Source organism: Ovis aries, chromosome 2 (genome assembly GCF_016772045.2).
Source record: "Ovis aries strain OAR_USU_Benz2616 breed Rambouillet chromosome 2, ARS-UI_Ramb_v3.0, whole genome shotgun sequence".
Classification (NCBI taxonomy): Eukaryota; Metazoa; Chordata; class Mammalia; order Artiodactyla; family Bovidae; genus Ovis; species Ovis aries.
In genome coordinates, this window is record NC_056055.1 from 246,417,594 (window position 1) to 246,440,185 (window position 22,592).

The 22,592-nt window shown below is 50.3% G+C and overlaps 2 protein-coding genes and 1 long non-coding RNA gene across 4 annotated transcripts in view; 2 read left to right on the top strand and 1 right to left on the bottom strand.

Annotated features, from left to right (window-relative positions):
• PLA2G5 (phospholipase A2 group V) overlaps positions 1-22,592 on the bottom strand; it is a 120,202-nt gene that overhangs the window by 80,333 nt on the left and 17,277 nt on the right. The gene's annotated exons all lie outside the window — the stretch shown is intronic.
• Positions 553-4,104, top strand: LOC132659244 (uncharacterized). The gene is made up of 3 exons (XR_009599467.1): positions 553-2,484; positions 2,928-2,977; positions 3,157-4,104. It is a non-coding gene; the product is annotated as an uncharacterized LOC132659244 (long non-coding RNA).
• LOC101107675 (phospholipase A2, membrane associated-like) lies at positions 16,031-21,606 on the top strand. 2 transcript variants are annotated; one of them, XM_042244687.1, is made up of 5 exons: positions 16,031-16,813; positions 18,279-18,328; positions 18,513-18,657; positions 18,905-19,011; positions 21,129-21,606. In XM_042244687.1, exons 2-5 carry the CDS (start codon positions 18,289-18,291, stop codon positions 21,269-21,271), a joined length of 435 nt encoding a protein of 144 aa, XP_042100621.1. In that variant the 5' UTR covers positions 16,031-16,813; positions 18,279-18,288; the 3' UTR covers positions 21,272-21,606. The 2 variants fall into 2 exon arrangements, with proteins under 2 accessions (XP_042100621.1, XP_004005214.1); XM_004005165.5 differs by having other exon boundaries at positions 16,031-16,093.

Here is a 22,592-nt window from a genome sequence, read left to right on the forward strand (position 1 = left end):
ACACTCACATCCACACGTGATTACTGGAAAAACTCTCTCTTGACTACGAAAGATAAACTGTACCTACAACAATCCAGGTGATGCTGGTAAGACCACCAATGACCAATTTCAAGATGACTCTGAGAGCTGACAGTGCAGTTTCTGCATGCGGCCCTCTCCCTCTCTCTGTAAAAGCGTATACCTGATTGTCTGCTGGACAGGTGTCTGCCCTCTGCACCCTACCCCCACCCCGTTGCCAGCATCCAACAGAAAGCAAGCTCTCCACCAACCTCTCCTCTTCATGGCCTTTTAAGTGGCAAGCAACCGGACCTCGGTTCCGTAACATCCTGACAGTTGTTTCGGGATTTGTTTGGTTTTTTGTAAATTAAGTGCCTGGTGACCTTTGCCTGGGGCCTGACAACCTTTGATTAGTGCCTGATATCTTCTGACTGCCAGGCACCTGCTTCAAAGACGGCTATCTAGAATAAACACCTTGCCAGCCACATGACTACATAAAGGGCCATATTGCTTCCCCTCTAAGGCTCCTTTGCATTGGAGATTTGGGTTAATTTGACTCTTCGGGGCCACTTGTTTTTCCTCTTTCAGCACTTTACAGTGCCACTCACACGGTTTAAATTCACCAGCAAAGAGTGAGCACACAAAACCTTAGGCCCCCACCCTCAACCCCAATAAAAGCAGAACCCCAGACCCGAGATCTCCAGCTTTCTCTCTACCCCAACCTCCCTGTGGGGTCCCAGGTGCACCGTGTAACTTCCAGGTCCTGTGAGTAATAAAACCTTATTCTCTCATTTTTCTGATGATCATGGCTGAAGGGTGTCTTGTAGTAGTAATAACCGTACGGCCTGGTCCGGCCACAACATTGCTTTTTAAGGGGTTAAGAGTTCTATGCAACGCTTTTCCTCGTCACTGATCTCAAAGATCCGTTGTTTAACATAAGAAATTTGTATTTCTCGCCCAGGCAAAGATCACTGAAGGTCTGTGGGCCTTTCTCTGATGGGTGTCCCCCAGGCTGTGACAGAGGGATCCAAGCTGCCTGCAGTTTCTGGTTCCAGCATGAGGGGGCAGAGAAAGCCTGGGCATTGCACACACATTTACCTCATTGCAGCCTGGCGTGGTCGTCAGCAGTGATGCCCACATTTTCCTGACCAGGTTCAGTCTCCAGGGCCTAACCTGGAGTGGGGGCTGGAGAAGGTGGGGAACCAGCCAGAAAGGGGATGGGCATCACAGGCTCTGCTCTCTGCCTTTTGAGGGATGGGTGTTGGGAAGTGTTAACTGAAAGCCATCACAGCTAAATTCTTAGCAGTGGTGAAGGGCTTGAAAAAGGCATCTGTTCTGGAAATAGAATCACTGTCTGTCTGAGGCTGAAGAAGAAAGAGCAATAGATCCCAGGAATGTCTATCAGCCTCAACTCCAAATGGGTAAGGACTGGAGATGAGGGGAACTTGAAGGGGAAATTCCGAAACATTCTCTGGTTTTTTCCGGATTGGTCGGGGGAGGAGAGGAGAAGAAAGAGGAGCAAGAAGGTGGAAGTGCTGGTTCAAGTCATAGGAGAGGGACCACCTACCCCACTGCAGCTCTTTCCCTGCTGGGGTCCCTGGGGGCAGGACGAGTTCTCACCACCTTCTGAGAGGTTCAGGGGGGTCCTGGCACTTTGTGGAGGCTTAGCCTGGACTTCTTGAATGACTGGTTTATGGAATGAATGAATAACACTAACTGGCCTGCTTCTTATTCCCAACTGGCATGTTTAGCAGCAGAAAGGAAAAACCCTCGGTCAGCGGCAGACGGCCTCGCCCTTCCCTGGAAGTGGGTTCCGGAGGGTCACACTCAGACCCGGTTATGGGAATTTATTCACTCAGAGAGAGAACCACAGGGAAGATGACAAGATAATCTTCAGTTTTGGCATCAGCTAATGGCACATAAGGATGGAAAACCCTCAGTTCTGTATTGTCGATGAGACAGGAAAAAGAGGATTGCCTAGGGGCAGTGGCATTTCAAAGTCTGAGTCCAGGAACTGGTGGTATCCCCACCTGTCCCCTATCCCACCAATCCCAAGCTCCAGGAAGGATCAGCTATTTAACTGGAGTTAGGAATAAACAAGGCAGTCACTAGGAGCCGTCAACTCAGGATCCTCTGATAAGTAAATAGCCGGAAATGAAGACCCAGTCCCTGATCCCTGGCCGCCTTCCAGAGTGGCTGTGGTGCCCATGTGCGTCCACGTGAGTGCAAGACTGCACGTGCTTGATTTGGTGAGACGAGAGGGTGTGGTGTGCACAAGCGTGTTGTGTGCATACACGAATAACTTATGTAAAAGAATGTCTGCACTAGTAGATGAGCTCAAGACTGTGTGTGTGCACACGTGTGTGTGTGTTTGTGCATGTCCCTGTGTAAGGGTTCAAAGAGAGGATGATGCTTTACTTCTGGAGAAAAACACTACGGATCCAACACCATGAGTGGAATTCCCAAGCCTTGACTCCAGTGTGGAAGGTGAGTAAGATATATCTAATGGAGGACACACAGCTTAGACCTCAGAGATCTCCAAGTTTCTTCTGATGGCCTGGTCACAACCTTCCAGGAACACTTATTCAAATGAGAATCATGAAGGTCTCCGGGTTTCATGGGGTGAGGGGTGGTCTTGAGCAGTGAAATGTTTACCAAATCTGGGAAGCGCCCCCTCCACGTGTACTCTGCGTCTGATGGCGGCTGTCACGCTGGACCTGCCCGGACTGAGAAGCAAGCCTGCGAGTTCTTTAAATACTCGCTTCATCTGAACTGCCGAATGTGAGCAGGACCGTAGTATTCTGGGCAGAAGTTAGTGTTCCCCTGATCTAAACTGCCGAATGTGAGCAGGACCGTAGTATTCTGGGCAGAAGTGAGTGTTCCCCTGGAAGAGGCATCCAGGCCGTCCTATCTGTATTTCTCCCCCACAGAACCCTGAACATGAAGACCCTCCTGCTTCTGGCAGTGATCACGGCCTTTGGTAAGAGTTGACCCTACTCCCAGAAGGGGAGCAGCCCCGGGAGGGAGGCACTTTCAGTCCCAAGGCTCTCTTCCCACTGCATCCGGGCCCCTCTCTGTGGGGAGGGGAAAGGGGTTGGCAGAGAGAAGCAGAGGAGTGCGCACTGTCCCAGGCCCCATCACCAGCCATTCTCCTTCCAGTCCTCCTGTAGGTCCATGGAGACACGGTGGATTTGGGGACAATGATCAAGCACACAGCAGGAAACGGAGCCCTGTTCAGTTACGGTGCCCGCGGCTGCTACTGCAGAGTGGGTGGCAGAGAATCCCCCGAGGACGCAACAGCTTGGTGAGACCACGCCCCAGATGGTGAGACCAGCCCTCTGCCCACCTGTGGCCCCAGCTGGGGTGGGAGCTGAAGGCTCACGCCATCGTCAAAGAACTCCAGGGAGTTCCGGCTGAAAAACCAGCCAGCCTGGTGGAAACGGTGCTCTAAACTATTCCCATGTCCCTGGGTCTCTCCCAATGCGGGCAGAGACCACGGGGCACCGGGCTCCCTGGAGCGTGGGGAGGCAGCCCCGATAGCTCAGTCTTGTCGCAGGAGCTGCTGGACGCATGGCTGGTGGTACAGAAAGCTGCAGAGTCATGGGTAAGGCACCACGCTCCTGAAATTTAAAGCTGTTGACACGGCCAAATCATCTGTGGCGAGAACGAGCTCCACAACTGCTCCCAGGCTCCTTTGTTCATTTGCTTTATTTTGCTTGTTCATTTCCATAGTTCCCAGCCTCCTTTGTTCATTTTCCTGTGTGTTCGCTGTGCCGGGCACCAGAGCTAGATACAAAGGTCTCTGCCTCAAGGGCTCACGGTTGAGTGGGAAGTAAGGAAAAGGAAAATCAACACAGTAGACTCTGATACGCAGTCAGGACGAGGGCGGGGCTCTGAGCACAGCCTGAGGGTCGAGGAAGCCTCCTCAGAATGGTGACCTCCAAGCTGCAGCCTCAAGGCGGAGAGGAGTCAAGGGGAAGGAGGGCTGGGGCATCCCACCAAGACGACACAGCAGGGTCCAGGGGGCCAGAGGGGGCTGTAGCAGTTCTGTGCTGCAGGAGGGAACCGTGAGGAAGAGCGGTGAGCAATAATGCTGGAGAGAAAGGTGTCGGGTTCTATTTACATTTTGTCCTAAAGCATTAGCGAGCTCTTGGGGAAAGGAGTGACATGACCAGACATGCATTTCAGAGGACTTGCTCGGGCTGAGGGTGGATGGAAACAGAAGGGGAGGGTGACATTGTCATGATGCAGAAAAGAGACAGGAAGAGCTTGACCTATAGCAATGGTGGTCAGGATGCAAGAGGTGGCAAGTACTATCAAGATATCTTTGAGACAGAATCAACAGAGCTTGGTGGTGGAGTGGGATTGTTGGTTGGTTATACGACTGTGTCCATCATAGAACTGAGGAGCGCCTGGTAGGAGACAGCAAGAGGAGTTCCATAGGGAGCATGTTGAGTTTGGAAGCTTCCAGAACACCCAGGGAGATGGGCAGCAGGCAGCCGGATAAAGGAACTGGCAGCTCAAGGGAGGGTCTGGACACAGACTCAGGAGGCGGCTGCAGAGACAAGAGAGCTGGACGTACCGCCCCTCCCCCAACCCCCATTTGATGCTTTATTTGATGCTTAAAGGCCCAGAAAGAATAGAGAAGACAGTCAGAGAGAGAGGAGATGAGCCAAGAAGGCCAAGGAGCTGGCCAGGAGGAGAGGATTAACAGCAGCCAGTTTAACAGAGGGGTCATCCAGGATAAGGGCTGAGCAGGCTCCTTGGATTTAGAGGCACGAAGACCGCTGAGGACTCGGTGGGGGCTGTTTCCATGAGACTGTGAGGGCAAAGCCAGATTAGAGCGGGTTGGAAGGTGGGTGGGAAGTGAAGCAGAGATAAGAAATGCAGACCGCCATCTAGAGCAAGTTTGCCTGAAGGAGAGCAGGGCGATGGGATGGTGGCTGCAAGGGATTTCCCAGGGCCCCAGACAGCTGACCCATGAGCGCAGTTTTCAGACACCATGGACTATTCCCCAAAAGCCTGAGTTCCCTAAAATCAGAAATTTTATCTCCCCGTCATGACCTTTCCATTGAGTTACGTGCCCTTAGAAGGATCTAGCTAGCAAGCATCAAAATTCCCAACCAACAGAGGCTCCGACAATGAGGAAGTCCGACTTTCCTGTAGCAAAAGAATGGAGAGCACAGTGTCAGGACTGGGGCAGCTTTCCCAGCTGTGTTGACAAGAGCCCAGTCGTTCCTAGCCTCTCTGCCACGTTGGCAATGTGACGCTAAGACATGCTCAGAGCGCCAAGAGTTGCAGCTTCACCCTGTGGAAGAGGCCTTCCCTTTACACGTCTCTCTCTCCGAGAGAGGAAATTAACCATCCCTGGAAGCCCCAGCAGGCTCTCCCTCGTGGCTCACTGGCCAGGGCAAGGTCACATACTTCCCTTACACTAATCTCTACAAAGGAAACCAGAACGACCATGACTGGTTTACACCTATCAACCATTCCCCGACGCAGGGGCCAGGGGCTTTGCATCTGAAAACACAGCTATGGAGATGAAAAGACAAGGGCTAACAGAGAGGTTTTTCACAGAATCCCAGTGCTCAGCTGCTGCTGTCCCCATCAGACGGGGTGTGGGCTTCCTGCGGGCAGCAATTCTGTCTCCTTATCAGTTGGAAATATCTGGACATCGGTGCTTTTCCCAGACTAGAAGCCCTGGGAGAACACAGGCTGTGTCTATCCCCCAGGTTTCCCACAAGAAACCCTAGAATATTAACGAAGCCCCATCTGGTGTTTGGTCTTCCTGGGTGGCACGAGTGGTAAAGAATCTTCCTGTCAACAGAGGAGACATAAGAGATTCACCTTCCATCTCTGGGTCTGGAAGATCCCCTGGAGGACAGTATCTTTCCCAGAGAATCCCCTGGACAGAGGAGCCTGCTGGGCTACAGTCCACAGGGTCACAAAGAGTTGGACCCAACTGAAGGGACTTGGCACACACACACTCATCCCATGCTTATTTTCTTGTGATTTTAGAGGATCGGACCTACTTTAAATGTCAATGGTGCAAATGTGATCAAATAGCTATCATTTGTTTTGCAAGAAACATGAAGACCTATAATAAAAAGCTCCAATACTACAGCAACCGTCAGTGGAGTACGCCCAAGTGCTTGAGAAGCCCCTGAGCCTGGACACCTTGCCTCCTAAAGCCGAGTTTCCACTTAGCTCCCCACTCCCTAGCCTAGCCAGGTGCCCTGGCAAATGAAGGAAACCCCCTCTCCCATCCTAGACACAAGTCAGGAGGTCTTCTCGCCCCAAACAGAAGCCTCTGTCCAGAAGGAGACGCTCAAGTCTGGGCGTGGATGCCCAGCCCCTTCCCCAGCTTCCTTGGGAAGCAGGCAATTTTTCCACCGGTCCACTCCTCGTCAACGCCAATGTCACGTTCTGCTGAGGCAGCCACACTCCTGGTTGACTCTTCTGAATAAAGCAATTCATTTGGCAAATTGTGCACATGTGTGAGTGTGTGTGTGAGTGAGTGTGAGTGTGTGTGTGAGTGGGTGTGTGAGTGTGTGTGAGTGTATGTGTGAGTGTGTGTGTGTGTGTGAGCATGCGTGTGTGTGTGAGTGTGTGTGTATGAGTGAGTGTGTGTGTATGTGTGTTGTGCTCCCTGGCTCTTCTAGTGCAAGAACAAATTAGTACAAGGCAATCAAGTGTAAAGGGTTAAAAATACCAGCCTTAGAGTGAGAACGGCTGAGTCAGAGCCCCACCACCACTCCCATAAGCCTAGTGCCCTTAGCTAAGTAGACCACACTTTGGTACCAAGTGCACAGGCTTGTTAAAGATGGAAAAGGGATACCCGGTGTGAAGCCCTGGGCCTGGCGTGCCCACATCTGTGCTTCCCACTGTGAGTAAAACCCAGCCTTCCAGCCTCCTTCCCTGGGCAAGAGCAGCTCCTGCCGGCCAGCTGGGGGCAAACAGCAGGACTGCTCTTGATCTGGGGAGGCACAGGCCCGTCTTCTGTAAGGTAAGTTCTCCCACGTTGCCAGTCTGCTGAAGGTGGGTCAATGTATTGGGAACTCAGACCACCACCGGCACTCTCCGAGCATTTACCCCCTGGCCCAGGGCTGGCTTCCTGGGCTTGTGACCCAGGCAGAGTCCCAGTGGGCACTGCGCCCAGTTCACGGCTCTGTCCCAGCCATCGCAGTGTTGTTCAGAACATGGAATCCAGCATTTTATTCTGCACTGGCACCCACAAAGTAGATAGCTGGTCCTGCCCTCACTGGAGTGCTAATTCCCTTCTTGTTATCCTGGGTTCCTCTGAGATATTCCCACGTGGACCTGTATTCTTTAATAATTGTCATCAGAGCCGCTGGCTGTGTACAGTGGGGAAGGGCTCTAGGAAGCAGAGTCTGCGTCTTTCCATGGCGGAGTCTTTTCTGAGAGAGTCTTTCTTTCCTTCTTTCTTGGGCTCTTCTGTCCTTCCAGGGTGTGAGAGCTCCCCCTTCTGGTCCCCTGACTGCATTTCAATGAGGCTTCTGGTTATTGTTTTCTTATAGAGTGAGAGTCACTCAGTGTCCGATGCTTTGCGACCCCATGGGTTATACAGTCCATGGGATTCTCTAGGCCAGAATACTAGAGTGGGGAGCCTTTCCCTTCTCCAGGGGATCTTCCCAACGCAGGGATCGAACCCAGGTCTCCCACATTGCAGGCAGATTCTTTACTAGCTGAGCCACCAGGGAAGCCCAGAGTTTCTTCACTTTCTTGTAAATGTATTTTCAAATTAGAAGATTTTTCTAAAAAGAAGAGTCATGAGTAATTTTTCCTCACTAAAGGGAAGATTAGGAAACAGAGTACAGAAGAGATTCATCCATAATACTGCCATTGGAAGTGACCGCTGATAATAGGCTGACTCTTCTAAAATTAAAACTTCTTCTTAAAACTCTTCTAAATTAAAACTTAGGAAAACTTTTCTGAGCACTCACTATCCCACTGGAGCTCGTCCATCCCATATGAAGTAAGCAGTCTTCTTCCCCCGTGACGCTTCCGCTGCCCCAGCACAGACGCCCCTTTCTCTCAGCTTCACCAAACATTCCACAGTTGACTCTCTTATTTTTTTAACTTTCTATTTGCTATAGGGGTTTGCAGACTAACAAACAATATTGTGGCAGTTTCAGGGGAACAGCGAAGGGTCTCAGCCATGCATATACATGTATCCATTCTCCCCCAAACTCCCCTCCCATCCAGCCTGCCACATAACATTTAGCTGAGTTCCATGGGCTATACAGAAAGCCTTCATTGGATATCCATTTTAAATATAGCAGAATGTACATGTCCATCCCAAATTCCCTAACTATTCCTTCTCCCCAACCTTCCCCAGCAGCCATAAGCTCGCTCTCGAATGCACAGTTGACTCTTGAACAACAAGGATTTGAATTGTACAGGTCCATTTACACACAGAATTTTGTTCAATCATAGGCACTACAGTGATACGTAACCCAAGGTTGGTTGAATCCATATATATGGGGAATCATGGATACTGAGGGCCCACTCAGATTTCTGACTGTGCAGAGGGTCCGTGCCCCTAACCCCCAAGCCCTTCAAGGACCAATTGTATACCATTCACCAATTGTATCTTTTGTTTTCTTGTCTGTCTCTCTCCACTAAAATGCAAGCCCTGTGAGAGTATTTCTTTTCACAGTAATGGATTCCAAGTGCTAAATTAGTCCTTGGATAAAGGTGGCAGAACAAGAAGCTAAACCATGGACTTTGAATTCTTAGGGAAAATCCTGAAGAGATGGACGAGGAGAGGCAGTGTGACATCATCAGAGTCCTTGAGTGCGGGGACCTAGACATGGTACCAGGGCCCTCAGGATGTACGGGGTGGGGCGGTCTGCCTGCCACAGAAGCAACAGTACTCTGGAGCCGGGGTGCTTATCAAAAGGCCACGTTCTAGCCCATCACCTCTGAACTTCATTTCGGCCTAAAACAAATGGGCATGAGAAGCAAAAATCTGTTGATGGGAAAAAAAACTGTAGAACCTAAATGTTGAGAATTATGTTTTATTGGGGGCATTACTGAGGACTTCAGCCTCTCGGGTAGGTCTGAGGACTGTCCTCAAGGGTAAGGAGGAGCCAGGATATGTAGGTGCTTTTGCAAAACAAGCAAGCAAACAAAAATGCCCAGGGAGTCAAACATCAGATTACTGCCAACTAAAGGAAAACCAGATATCGCAAATTAATGAATTTGTCACTTTTCTAAGTGTGGGAAGAGGCAAGAGTCTGGGCCTGCCACACTCATGCCTGCGGTCAGCCCCTTGCCTGGCAGAGCCCGTGCCCTCTTTCTTCTCCATCCTGAACCCCCTCGGGGTGCCCTGTTGGGGTGGCTGATGGTTTGATGGCCACAACCAAATCCCAGGTTGCAGAGACCCGGAGATGACCTGAGGGTTTTTTATTTGGTAGGAATTTGTACCAGGTACCACAACCTGAGTAGCGTAATAGAAAGCTACAATAGAAATTTCTGCTCTCTCAGTTCTGGTGGCCAGGAGTCTCAGATCAAGATGCCAGCGAGGCTGGTGTCTTCTGAGGACTGTGGGGAGGGTCTGTCCCTTCCTCGCCCCAGGCTCTGGTGGTGTCCTGTCCATCTTTAGGATTCCTTGGTTTATAAATCATCCCCACCTCGGTCTCTGCCAGGCCTCTCTGTCTCTCACCATCTCCCAAAGTTTGTCCAAGTTCACGTCCATTGCATCGGTGATGCTGTCCAGCCATCTCATCCTCTGATGCCCTCTTCTCCGTCTGCCCTCAATCTTTCCCAGCATGGGGAACTGTTCCAGTGAGTCAGCTGTCAGCATCAGATGACCAGGGTACTGGAGTTTCAGCATCAGTCTTTCCAACCCATTCAGGGTTGATGCCCCTTAAGTTTGACTGGTTTGATCTCCTTGAGTCTCCATGGGACTCTCAGGAGTCTTCTTCAGCACCACAGTTCAAAGGCATCAATTCTTCAGTGCTCCGCCTTTCTTACAGTTCAGCTCTCACAACAAAGGACTGTACAGACCTTTGCTGGCAGAAAAATGTCTCTGCTTTTCAACACACTGTCGTAGCTTTCCTGCCAAGAAGCAAACATCTTCTGACTTTGTGGCTGCAGTCACCACCTGCAGTGATTTTAGAGCCCAAAACACAGGAAATCTGACGCTATTTCTACCTTTTCCCCCTCTATTTGCCATGAACCAATGGGACCAAATGCCGTGATCTTAGTTTTTTTTAATATAAATTTATTTATTTTAACTGGAGGTTAATTATTTTACAATATTTGGTTTTAAGGCAGCTCTTTCCCTTTCCTCCTTCACCCTAATCAAGATGCTCTGTAGTTGCTCATCACTTTCTGCCACTAGGGTGATATCATCTGCATATCTGAGGTTGTTGATGCTTCTCTCACCTGTCTTGATTCCAGCTTGTAACTCATCCAGCCTGGCATTTCTCACAATGTGCTCAGCGTATAGGTTAAACAAACAGGGTGACAGCAGACAGCCTTGTCGTACTCCTATCTCGATCTTGAGTCAATCAGCTGTTCTAGCAGGGTTGGCTGTTGCATCTTGGCCTGCATACAGGTTTATCAGGAGAAGGTAAGAGAGTATGTCTATCTCTACAAGAGCTTTCCACAGTTTATCGTGATCCACACAGTCAAAGGCTTTGGCGTAGTCAAGAAACAGGTGGATGTCTCTCTAGAATTCCATAGTGATCCAGTGAATGTTGGCAATGTGATACCTGGTTCCTCTTCCTTTTCTAAAGCCAGCTTGGACATCTGGAAGTTCTTGGTTTGCGTAAGGCTGAAGCCTAGCATGCAAGATTTTAAGCATGACCTTATTAGCATGGGAGAGGAGTGCAACTGTCCAACGGTTAGCACACCCTTCAGCACTACCCTTCTTGGGGACTGGGATGAGGCCTGGCCTTTTCCGGTTCTGTGGCCACTGCTGGGTCTTCCAGATTTGCTGACATCGTGAATGCAGCACTCGCTGGTGTCATCCCTTAGGGCTTTGGATAGTTCTACTGGGATTCCATAGCATCCTCTGACTTCATTAACAGCAGTACTTCCCAAGGCCCGCTTGACTCTGCTCCGCACAATGTCTGGCTCTGGGCGGCTGAACACCCCATCACAGCGTCCGGTTCATTAGGATCTTCCTTATACAGTTCTTCCAAGTATTCTTTCCATCACTTATTGACCACTTCAGTGTCTACTAGGTCCCTACCGTTTATGCCCTTGATTGTGCCCATCTTTGGACAAAATTTTCCCTTGATATCTCCAGTTTTCCTCAAGAGATCTCTGGTCTTTCCCCTTCTGGTGTTTTCTTCTAGTTTTATACCCCGTTCATTGAAGGCCTTCTTTTCTCTCCGTACTGTTCTTCAGAAATCTGCGTTTAGGTGCATAAATTAGTGCTTTAGTCGCATAAATTAGTTCTTTCCCTTTCTCCCTTGCATTTCAATTCTCTTCTTTCTTTAGCTAGGACTTCCCTGCAGCTCAGTTGGTTAAGAATCTGCCTGCAATGCAGGAGACCTGGGTTCAGTCCCTGGGTCAGGGCAATCCTCTGGAGAAGGGCATGGCAATGCACTCCAGTACTCTTGCCTGGAGAACCCCACGGACAGAGGAGCCTCTGATAACCAGTTTGCCTTCTTGCTTTCCTTTTTCTTTGGGGTGGCCTTGCTTGCTGCCTCCTGTACGATACTATAGACCTCAATCCATAGTCCTTCAGGCACTCTGTCTACCAGACCTAATCCCTTGAATCTATCCATTACCTCTGCTGCACGTTCAAAAAGGATCTGACTTAAGTCATACCTGGCTGGCCTACTGGTTTTCCTCACTTTATTTAAGTCTGAACTTTGCTATGAGAAGTTGATGATCTGAGCCATAGTCAGCTCCAAGTCTTGTTTTTGCTGACTGTATACAGCTTCTTCATCTTCAGCTACAAAGAATGTAGTCAATTTGATTTCGGTATTGGCCATTTGGTGATGTCCATGTATAAAGTCATCTCTTGTGTTGTTGAAAAAAGGTATTTTCTCTGACAATGCATTCTCTTGGCAGAATTCAGTTAGCTTTTGTTCTGCTTCATTTTGTTCTGCAAGGCCAAACTTGCCTGTTACTCCCGGCATCCCTTGATTTCCTACTTTTGCATACCAGTCCTCAGTGATGAATAAAATATCTTTTTTCTGGTATTAGTTCTGGGAGGTCTTCTAGGTCTTCAAAGAATGGATCAACTTCAGCTTCTTCGGCGTTGGTAATAGGGGCATAGATTTGGATTACCGTGGTGTTGAACGGCTTGCCTTGAAAACGAACCAAGATCATTCTGTCATTTTTGAAGTTGCACCCAAGTACCACATTTTGGACTCTTCTTTTTATTATTATAAGGGCTACTCCATTTCTTCTATGGGACTCTCGCCCACAGTATTATATATAATGGTCATCTGAATTAAGTTCACTTATTCCCATCCATTTTAGTTCACTGATTCCTAAGATATCAATGTTTATTCTTACCATCCCCTGCTTGACTACGTCCACCTTACCTTGATTCATGTTCCTAACAATCCAGGTTCCTATGAGATACTGTTCCTTGCAGCATCGGGTTTTACTTTCATCACCAGCCTCATCCACCGCTGGGCATCATTTCCGCTTTGGCCCAGCTGCTGCATTCTCTCTGGGACCATTAGCAGTTATCCTCCACTCTTGCCCAGCAGCACATTGGACACCTTCCAACCTGGGGAACTCGTCTTTTGGTGTCAAATCTTTCTGTCCGTTCACGAGGTTCCCACAGAAAGTACGCTGGGGCGGTTTGCCATTCCCTCCTCCGGTGGACGGCGTGCTGTCAGAACTCCCACTGTGACCAGTCCATCCTGGATGACCCTGCACGACATGGCTCACAGCTTCATTGAGTTATGCAAGCCGCTTTGCCACAACAAGGCAGTGACCCATGAAGGGCATACCGCATTAGGCCCACCATGAAATCTTGTCCTTTTCTCCTTTGCCTTTTGCTTCTCTTCTTTTTTTTTTAAAATTAATTTATTTATATTAATTGGAGGCTAGTTACTTTACAGTATTGTGGTGGGTTTTGCCATACATTGACATGAATCAGCCATGGGTGTACATGTGTCCCCCATCCTGAACCCTCCTTCCCCCTCCCTTCCCATCCCATCCCTCAGAGTCATCCCAGTGCACCAGCCCTGAGCGCCCTGTCTCATGCATCGAACCTGGACTGGCGATCTATTTCACATACAGTAATATCCATGTTTCAATGCTATTCTCTCAGATCATCCCACCCTCATCTTCTCCCACAGAGTCCAAAAGTCTGTTCTCTACATCTGTGTCTCTTTTGCTGTCTCGCATACAGGGTCATGGTTACCATCTTTCTAAATTCCATATATATGTGTTAATATACTGTACTGGTGTTTTTCTTTCTGACTTACTTCACTCTGTATAATAGGCTCCAGTTTCATCCACCTCATTAGAACTGATTCAAATGCATTCTTTTTAATAGCGAGTAATAGTCCATCGTGTATATGTACCACAGCTTTCTTATCCATTCATCTGCCAATGGACATCTAGGTTGCTTCCATGTCCTGGCTGTTGCAAAGCTTCTCTTCTTTTCTTGGCTATTTGTAAGACTGCCTCAGACCGCCATTTAGCCTTTTGCATTTCTTTTTCCTAGGGATGGTTTTGACCACCACCCAGATGGGTTTGACTGTGTGGATTACAAACTGTGGAAAATTCTTAAAGAGATGGGAATACCAGACCACCTGACCTGCCTCCTGAGAAACCTGTATACAGGTCAATAAGCAACAATTAGAATCAGACATGGACCAACGGACTGGTTCCAAATTGAGAAAGGAGTCCGTCAAAGCTGTATATTGTCACCCTGCTTGTTTAACTTATATGCAGAGTACATCATGAGAAATGCCAGGCTGGATGAAGCACAAGCTGGAATCAAGATTGCCGGGAGAAATATCAATAACCTCAGATATGCAGATGACGCCACCCTTATGGCAGAAAATGAAGAGGAACTAAAGAGCCTCTTGATGAAAGTGACAGAGGAGAGTAAACCCAGTAAACAAATTCCTTCAACACAGGAATTTGGTGGGGACACAAGTCAATGCTCGATACAGGCCTAGCTCTTCAGGAAAACTGTATCTTCAAGACGAACACTGCCCGAGGCAGCTGTGAGTCAGTGTGGATGGACTACGACGGGGAAAGCCTTGGGCCCTGCGGTCCTGGCCCCCTCTACGTCCCCTATCTGCTTTTTGTCTGTGGAAAAATCTGAGCCAAAGAGTAAGTTTAATCAGATAAGTGAGAATGTGCAGAAACAAAAGAGAGCAGCCAAAGAAAGAAAGAAGGTGAAGTTGCTCCGTCGTGTCCGACTCTACGGCCCCATGGACCGCAGCCTGCCAGGCTCCTCCATCCAGGGGGTTTTCCAGGCAAGAGTACTGGAGTGGGGTGCCATTGCCTTCTCCAGGCAAAGGAGACCAAATAATAATAACGTAGTCATTAAGCAAGACAAGGATCTTTAGTTCCTCCTCAAGGGCCGCAGTAAACATCCTGAGCCGTCTCCCGAGAGCTGTCTTATAGAAACCGAAGCTCTCTCCAGGTGGAAGAAGTTAGCCGCGTGGTGACCAGACTATACCTATGACATAAGCCTCCACAGGTCCAAGATCTGGCTTCACAGAAAGGGAAACAAACCAACCACGGAACTAAAGATGAATGCCTTGTTGTTGCTCAGCCACTAAGTCACGTCCAACTCTGTGATTCTGTGGACTACAGCATGCCAGGATTCCCTGTCCTTCACTGTCTCCTGGAGTTTGCTCAAATTCATGTCCATTCAGTGAGTGATGCTATCGAACCATCTCATCCTCTGTCGTCCCCTTCTCCTGCTCTCAATCTTTCCCAGTATCAGGATCTTTTCCAATGAGTCAGCTCTTGGCATCAGTTGCCCAAAGTATTGGAGCTTCAGCTTCAGCATCAGTGTTTTCAATGAATATTCAGGGTTGATTTCCTTTAGAATTGACTGATCTGATCTCCTTGCATTCCAAGGGAGTCTCAGCACTACAATTTGAAGTATCAATTCTTCAGCTTTCAGCCTTCTTTATGGTCCAGCTCTCACATCTGTATATGACTACTGGAAAACCCAGAGCTTTGACTATAGAAAATAAAGAAGAAGAAAGCCACTCAGTCGTGTCCGACTCTTTGAGACCCCATGGACTATACAGTCCATAGACTTCTCCAGGCCAGAATGGGCCTGGAGTGGGTAGCCTTTCCCTTCTCCAGGGCATCTTCCCAACCCAGGGATCGAACCCAGGTCTCCCATATTGCAGGCAGACTCTTTACCAGCTGAGCCACAAGGGAAGGCTTTGTGGGCTCCTAAAACAGTAAAGATAAAATGTTCCTAAAACAATCAATATGATGCTGGTTAAACCACTGATGACCAATTTCAAGATGATTCTGAGAGCTGACATACATGTTTATACATATAATGCTTTTCCTCTCTATAAAAGTCTCTATCTGATTGTTCTCAGGAGTCTGGCTTTGGACAGGCAGCTGTCCTCCACAACCCTATCCCACCCATTTCCCGGCATCCAACATAAAACAAACTTTCCTTTCTACCAACCTGTCTTCTTTATTGCCTTTCAAGTGCTGAGCAGCCGGACCTCGGTTCCATAACATCCTGACAGTTGTTTGGGGGTTTGTTTAGTTTTTGGGTAAAGTAAATTCCTGATAACCTCAGATTAGGGATTGATACCCTCTGATTGCCTGCCACCCACTTCAAAGACCACTGTCTAGAATAAACACCTTGCCAGCCACATGACTACATAAAGGGCCATATGCCTCCCCTCACTAAGGCGCCTTTGTATTGGAGATTTTGGTTAATTTGACTATTTGGGGGCCACCTGCTGTTTCTCTTCCCATGTTTTACACTGACGCTCACATGGTTTAGCTTCACCAATAAAGGGTGAGCACACAAAACCCTAGGCCCCGCCTTCGACCCCAATAAAAACGGAACACCAGACCCGAGATCTCCAGCTCTCTCTCGACTCTGACCTCACTGTGGGGTCCCAGGTGCGCCGTGTAAGTCCCAGGTCCTGTAAGTAATAAACCTTTACTCTTTCAAAGTTTTCTGCTGATTATTGCTGAAGGGCCTCTGGCAGTAGTAACAACCATACCGTCTTGTCCAGCCATAGCCCTGGCTATTGAGGGGTTGAGATTACCATGCAATAGTTTTTCCTAGTCACTGATCTCAAGGATCAGTGGTTTAACACAAGAAACTTGTATTTCTCACGCAGACAAAGACCACTGAGGGTCTGCGGGCCTTTCTCCGACGGGTGTCCCCCATGCTGTGACTCAGGGACCCAAGCTGCCTCCAGCTTCCGGCCCCATTCTGGGGGGCACAGAAAGACTGGGGCATGGCACCCATATTTGCCTCACTGCAGCCTGGCAGTGGCCCTCAGCACTTCTAAGCCAGATTCAGTCTCCTGGGTCTAACCTGAAGAGGGGCCTGGGGAATGTGGGGGTGGGGGGAGCAGGCAGAATGGTGATGGGCAACATAGCCATGCCACACTGGCTTTTGGGGAGATGGGTGTTGGAAAGTGTTAACTGAAGGCCTTGGGAGCTGAATTCAAGCACTATTAAAGGGCTGGAAAAGAGTTTCAGAAATGAAAACTAGAGTCACTGTTTCCCTGAGACTGAAAAAGAAGCAGCATTAGATCCAAGGAGACTCAACCAGCTCCATCTCCAAACAGACAGGAGACAAGGCGGCAGCTGTGGGTGGAGGGGAAATCCCAGGGCAGCCTCCGGCTTTCTCCAGGTGGGCGGGGCAGGGGGGGGTGCGGCGGGGAGGAGATATAGAGAACCGAGAGGAGAGGGTGGAGGCGCTGGTCCCAGTCGGAGGAAGGGACCACCTGCTCCCCTACAGTGTGTTCCCTGCTGGGGCCCCCAGGGTCCCAGGTCACCGGACAAGTTCTCATCGCCTCCTGAGAGGCTTACATGATTCCTGCCACTTTGAAGAGCCTTAGCACGTACTTCCTGTGAATGACTGGTTTATGGAATGAATGAATACCAGTACATAGCGTGCTTCTTATCCCCAGACGGCCTGCTTAGCAGCAGAAAGGAAAACTCCTTGGTCAGCAGCAGATGGCCCTTGCCCTCTCCTGGAAGTGGGTTCAGGAGGACCACACCCAGACCTGGTTACGGGAATTTATTCACTCAGAGAGAGAACCACAGGAAAGATGACGAAATAATCCACAATTTTGGCATTAGCCAATGGCACGTAAGGATGGAAAAACCTCAGCTCTGTAAGGCCAGCTGAGAGGCAAAAGAGAGGGTCGCCTAGCGGAAGGGACATGCCAAACTCTGAGACCAATAACGGGCCATACACCCATCCTATTTCCTGCCCCACCAACCCTAAGCTTCCAGAGGGATCAGCTATTTAACTGGAGCTCAGAATAAACAAGGCCGTCACTTGGAGATTTTAACTTGGGATCCTCTGAGAAGCAAATAGCCAGAAATGAATACCCAGTCCCTGATCACTGGCTGACTTCAAGAGAGGCTATAGTGTGTGTGTGTGTGTGTGTGTGTGCGTGTGTGTGTGTGTGTGTACAGGTGTGAGCACAGGCCTGCACATGCCTGATTTGGTGAGACCAGAGGGCAGGTGAGCACAGGTGTGTCGTGTTGGAACTTGAATATATTCTTTAAAGGATGCCCACACTAGTAGATGAGCACAGAGAGTGTGTGTGTGTGTGTGTGTGTGCACACGAAGTGTGTGTGAGTGTGCATTTGTGCATATACAAATGTAAGGGGGAAAGAGGTGGTGCTGCTTTGGTTCTGGAGAAAACCACTGCAGATCCGACTCCATGGGCGGAATTCCCAAGCCTGACTCCAGTGTCGGGGTGAGCAAGCTACGTATGCTGGGGGACACACAGCCTACGACCTCTGGGATCTCCCAGTTTAGTGGGGTGACCGGGTCACAGCCCCCCAGGAACTGTCAGGAGGGTGAAGAGCATGGCCGTCTCAGCAGTGTATCATGGGGGGAGGTGGTCTTGACCAGTGAGTCATGTAACAAAGCTGGGAGGCACCCCCTGCACATGTCCTGTGTGCCCGATTAAGGCAGTCACGCTGGACCCCGCCTGGGATGGAAGAGCGTGTCTGTGATCTCCTTGAAAGACTCCCTCCATCAAGATCGTTGAATGTGAGCAGGACAGCAGGGGCCGGGGCAGAAGGTGGACCACCTGTTAGAGGATCTAGGCTGGTCTGTCTGTATTTCTCCCCCACAGAACCCTCAGCATGAAGACCCTCCTGCTGCTGGCAGTGATCATAGCCATCGGTAAGAGTTGAACCTGACCTCTGGCCACAAGGGGCTCAGCACAGGGAGGGAGGCACCCTCTTCCCCCGGGTTCCCTTCCCACCGCATCTGGCCCTCTCTCAGAAGTGGGGGCAAGGGGGTGGCAGGGAGAGGCAGAGGGAGGCCACAGGGTCCCAGGCCCCGTCACCGGCTGCTGTCCTTCCAGGCCTGCTGCAGGGCCATGGAAGTTTGGCAGATTTCCAGAAAATGGTCAAGTTCACGACAGGAAAGGACCTTCTGACCACTTACAGCTTCTATGGTTGCCACTGTGGTGCGGGTAACAGAGGAACCCCCAAGGACGCAACAGATCGGTGAGGCCACCCCCAGCCCTCCCTGCCCTCTGCCCACTTGTGGCCCCAGTGTGGGTGGGAGCTGAAGCCTCCTGCTTTAGTCCCATCAGCACAGAACCCAGGAAGTCCCGGCCTAAAAAGCAGCCAGCTTGTTGGAAGCTCTGCTGTAAACTATTCCAGTGTCCCAGAGCCAAGGGGCTGAGCCCACAGGGCACTGGGCTCCCTGGAGCTTCTGGGAGGCAGCCCCAATAGCTCCTTCTTGGCACAGGTGCTGCAGGGCACGTGACTGCTGCTACGAAAACCTAAGAAAACGCGGATGCCGCACCAGCTTCCAGAGCTACAACTTTATTTTCCAACGGGGCCAAATCGTTTGTGGTAAGAAGAGACCCACAACACCACCCAGCCTTGCCTGTTCATTTTACTGACTGTCCGCAGGGCCAGGCACTGCGCTGGGTGTCCGAGCTAGAAAAAAGGGACCGTGTCCCTGTCGCAAGGAGTTCATAGGGGACTGAGAAGAAAAGAAAATCAAAATCTAACATGACAGTCTCAGATGGGAAGTAAGAAAAAGGTCAGGGCTCTGAACACAGCCTGAGGGTCATGGAAGCCTGGAAGCTTCCTGAAAGTGGTGATCTCCAAGCTGAGTCTTCAAGGCTGAGAGGGGTCAGGGGAAGGAGCATTGAGAACATCCCTACAAGAGGATACATCAGGGACAAGGGGCCAGAGGGAACTGCAACAATTCTGTGCTGCTGAAGGAAAAGGTGAGGATGAGACAGGGTTGTGAGTGATGATGCCGGAGAGACAGGAAGGGGCTAGGTCAAGTTTCCAGGCCGTATTGTATTTAGATTATGTCCTAAAGAATTAGGGAGCTCTTAACCAAAGGAGTGGTATAATAATACTTGAATTTCACACTTGCTCTGTCTGAGGATAGATGCACACAGATGAAAGTGGGGGGCCATTGTCATGATGCAGACGAGAGACAGGAAGCCCTTGAGCTTTAGCAATGGTGGGTCAGGATGCAAGCGGTGGAGAGTGCCATCGAGATGCATTTGAGATCGGATTGGTAGAGCTTCGTGGTGGATTGGTTATGGTGCCTGGGAGCTGCTGGGTTGGCTATACCATTGTGTGGATGGTTCTACCAAGGAGGGCCTGGTAGGAGAGGGCAGGAGGGGTTCCATTTGGAGCGTGTTGAGTTTGGAAGCTTCCAGAACACCCAGAGAGATGGGCAGAAGGCAGCTGGATGAAGGAACTGGCAGCTCAAGGGAAAATCTGGACACAGATGCAGGAGGCGGCTGCAGAGGGAGGAGGTACCCACCCATCTGGTGTTTAAAGGCCCAGAAAGGAGACAGAGCGGGGACAGTCAGAGAAGGAAGGGAGGAGAAAAGAAGGCCGAGGGGTGGGCCAGGAGGAGAGGGTTAACAGCTGCAGGTTTCACAGAGGGGTCCTCCAGGATAAGGGCTGACCGGGCTCCTGGGGTTCAGAGGCAGAACGATCACTGAGGACCTCAGCGGGAGTTGCTCCCATGGATCTGTGAGGGCAAAGCCAGATTAGAGCGGGTTGGAAGGTGGGTGGGAAGTGAAGCAGAGGTCGTGAGTGTAGACAAAGTTCTGGAGCAAGTTTGGCTGTGGAGGGGAGGAGAGAGATGGGTGGTGGCTGGAAGGAATTGCCTAGTGCCCCAGACCTACTGACTCATGAGTGAGATTTGGAAAAACCATGGACTATTCCTCAACAGCCTGAGGTCTCTAAGATCAGAAATCATGTCTTCCCATCATGACCTGCCACAGGGCTCTGTGGCTTTCGCAGGCTCTGGATGCCCACCTAACAGGCGCAGAGAGTGAGGAGGTCTGACTCCTGGAAGAGAGCTGGGAGAGGGCAGTGCCAGGGCGGGGGCCGCTCCTCCGCTGTGGTGCCAGGGGTCCAGTCCTTCCCCAGCCTCTGCGCTGCCACGTTGGCAGTGTGATTCCAAGGCACAGTCCAGGGCTCCGAGAGTTATGGGTCGCTCTACAGAAGAGGCTTTCCCTTCGCACATCTCTCTCTTTGAGAGGAAATTCATCCTTCCTGGAAGTGCCCCGCAGACTTTCCCTTGGGGCTCACTGGTCAGGGCAAGAGCACGTGCTCCCCGGACACTAATCATAGCTAAGGAAGCAGGGATGACCATGGCTGGCTTTCACCCATCAAGACCCATTCCCAGAGCCCAGGGGCCAGGGGCTATGGACCTGAACACACCTTCTGGGGAGAAGAAAGAGACAGCGTCTAACAGCAAGGCTTTTCACAGCATCCCAGGGCATGACTGCTGGTACCCCATGAGACCGGGTGTGGGCTTCCTGAGGGCAGGAGTTCTGTCTCCCCATCAGTCAGAAATACCTGGACATCGGTGCTTCTTCCAGACTAGAAACTGGGAGAACAGGGACTGTGTCTTCTCCCCTAGAATTCACACAAGAATCCATAGAGTTTTAACAAACCCCCATCCTACATTTAGTTTATTGTGATTTCAGGCGATCAGGACTACTGTAAGCGCCATCTGTGTCAATGTGATAAAAAAGCTGCCGATTGCTTTGATAAAAACCGGAGGACCTACAATAAAAAATTCCAATACTACAACAACCTTCTGTGCTTTGGGAGTGCCCCCAAGTGCTGAAAAGCCTTCATCCTGGAAACCCTGCCAACCAATGCCGAGTTTCCTTCTCTAGCACCCCACTTCCTACCCTAACCACATTCGCCAGCAAATGACGGGAAACCCCTCGCCCACCCTAGAGACCAGCCAGGAGCACTTCTCCTCCCCAGACTGAAGCTTTCTGTCCAGAATGAGAAGCTCAAAGTTCTGGCATGTATGCTGGCTCCTTCCCCCTGCTTCCTTGGGCAGCCAGAGACGGTTTCCCAATTCCTACTCTTGAATCAAGACCAACGCCATGTTTACCTGTAGCGGCTACATTCCTGGTTGGCTCTTCTGAATAAAGCGATTCATTTGGCAAACTGTGTGTGTGTGCGGGGGCTGGGGGGGGGGGGGTCAGGGTGCTCACAGGCACTTCTAGTGTAAGAACAAATTAGTACAAGGCAGTAGACTATACGGGGTTAGAAATACAGGCTTTGTACCAGACAGGCTGAGCCAAATCCCCACCACCACCGCTTCCCTAAGCCTCAACACCCTCATCTAAATGGAGATCACTTTGGTCCCGAGTTCATGGGCTTGAGGGAAAAGCAAAAGGGATGTGAAGTACCAAGTCTAGCTTGTCTCCATCTGTCCTTATTACAAGTAAAACCCAGCCTTCCACCTCTCCCACCTTGGATAAGAGCAACTCCTGCTGGCCTGTTGGGAAAGAACAGAAGTGTTGTTCCTGGCATCCTGGGGTCTATAGTCCAAGCCTCCTGTGAGATACGTTCTTCTCCTATGTTGCTGGCCCAGAGGTGGGTCAGGGTAACACTGGCCACCAGTGGGACTCTCAGGGCACTTATCTCCTCACCCAGAGCTGGCTTCCTGAGCTTGCGACCCAGGCAGAGTCCCAGTGGGCACTGCACCTAGTTTACAGCTCTGCCACAGCCATCGCAAAATTGTCAATGATGTAGAATCCAGCATTTTATTCTGCACAGTGACCTGCAAATTACGTAGCTGGTCCTGCCCTTACCTGGATGCTACGTCCCCTCTTGCCATCCAAGGCTCCTCTGAGATATTCCCACCTGGGCCCAGGCACATCTAATTCTTTTCATCATCAGAGTTGCTGGCTGCGGGTCCCACAAAGGCACCGGGCTCGTGGGGCCTGGATAGGAGCTGAGCTTCAAGAAGTTCTGCATTCACCCAGAGCGAGTGCCTTCTGTGGTTCATCTTCAAAGAGTGGGAGCCTTTTTGTAATTCTGAAGGAAGAGGCTCCCTTTGCTAGTGGTAGCCCTGATCATGTTTCAGTTCAGTTCAGTCGCTCAGTCGTGTCCGACTCTTTGCAAACCCATGAATCGCAGCGCGCCAG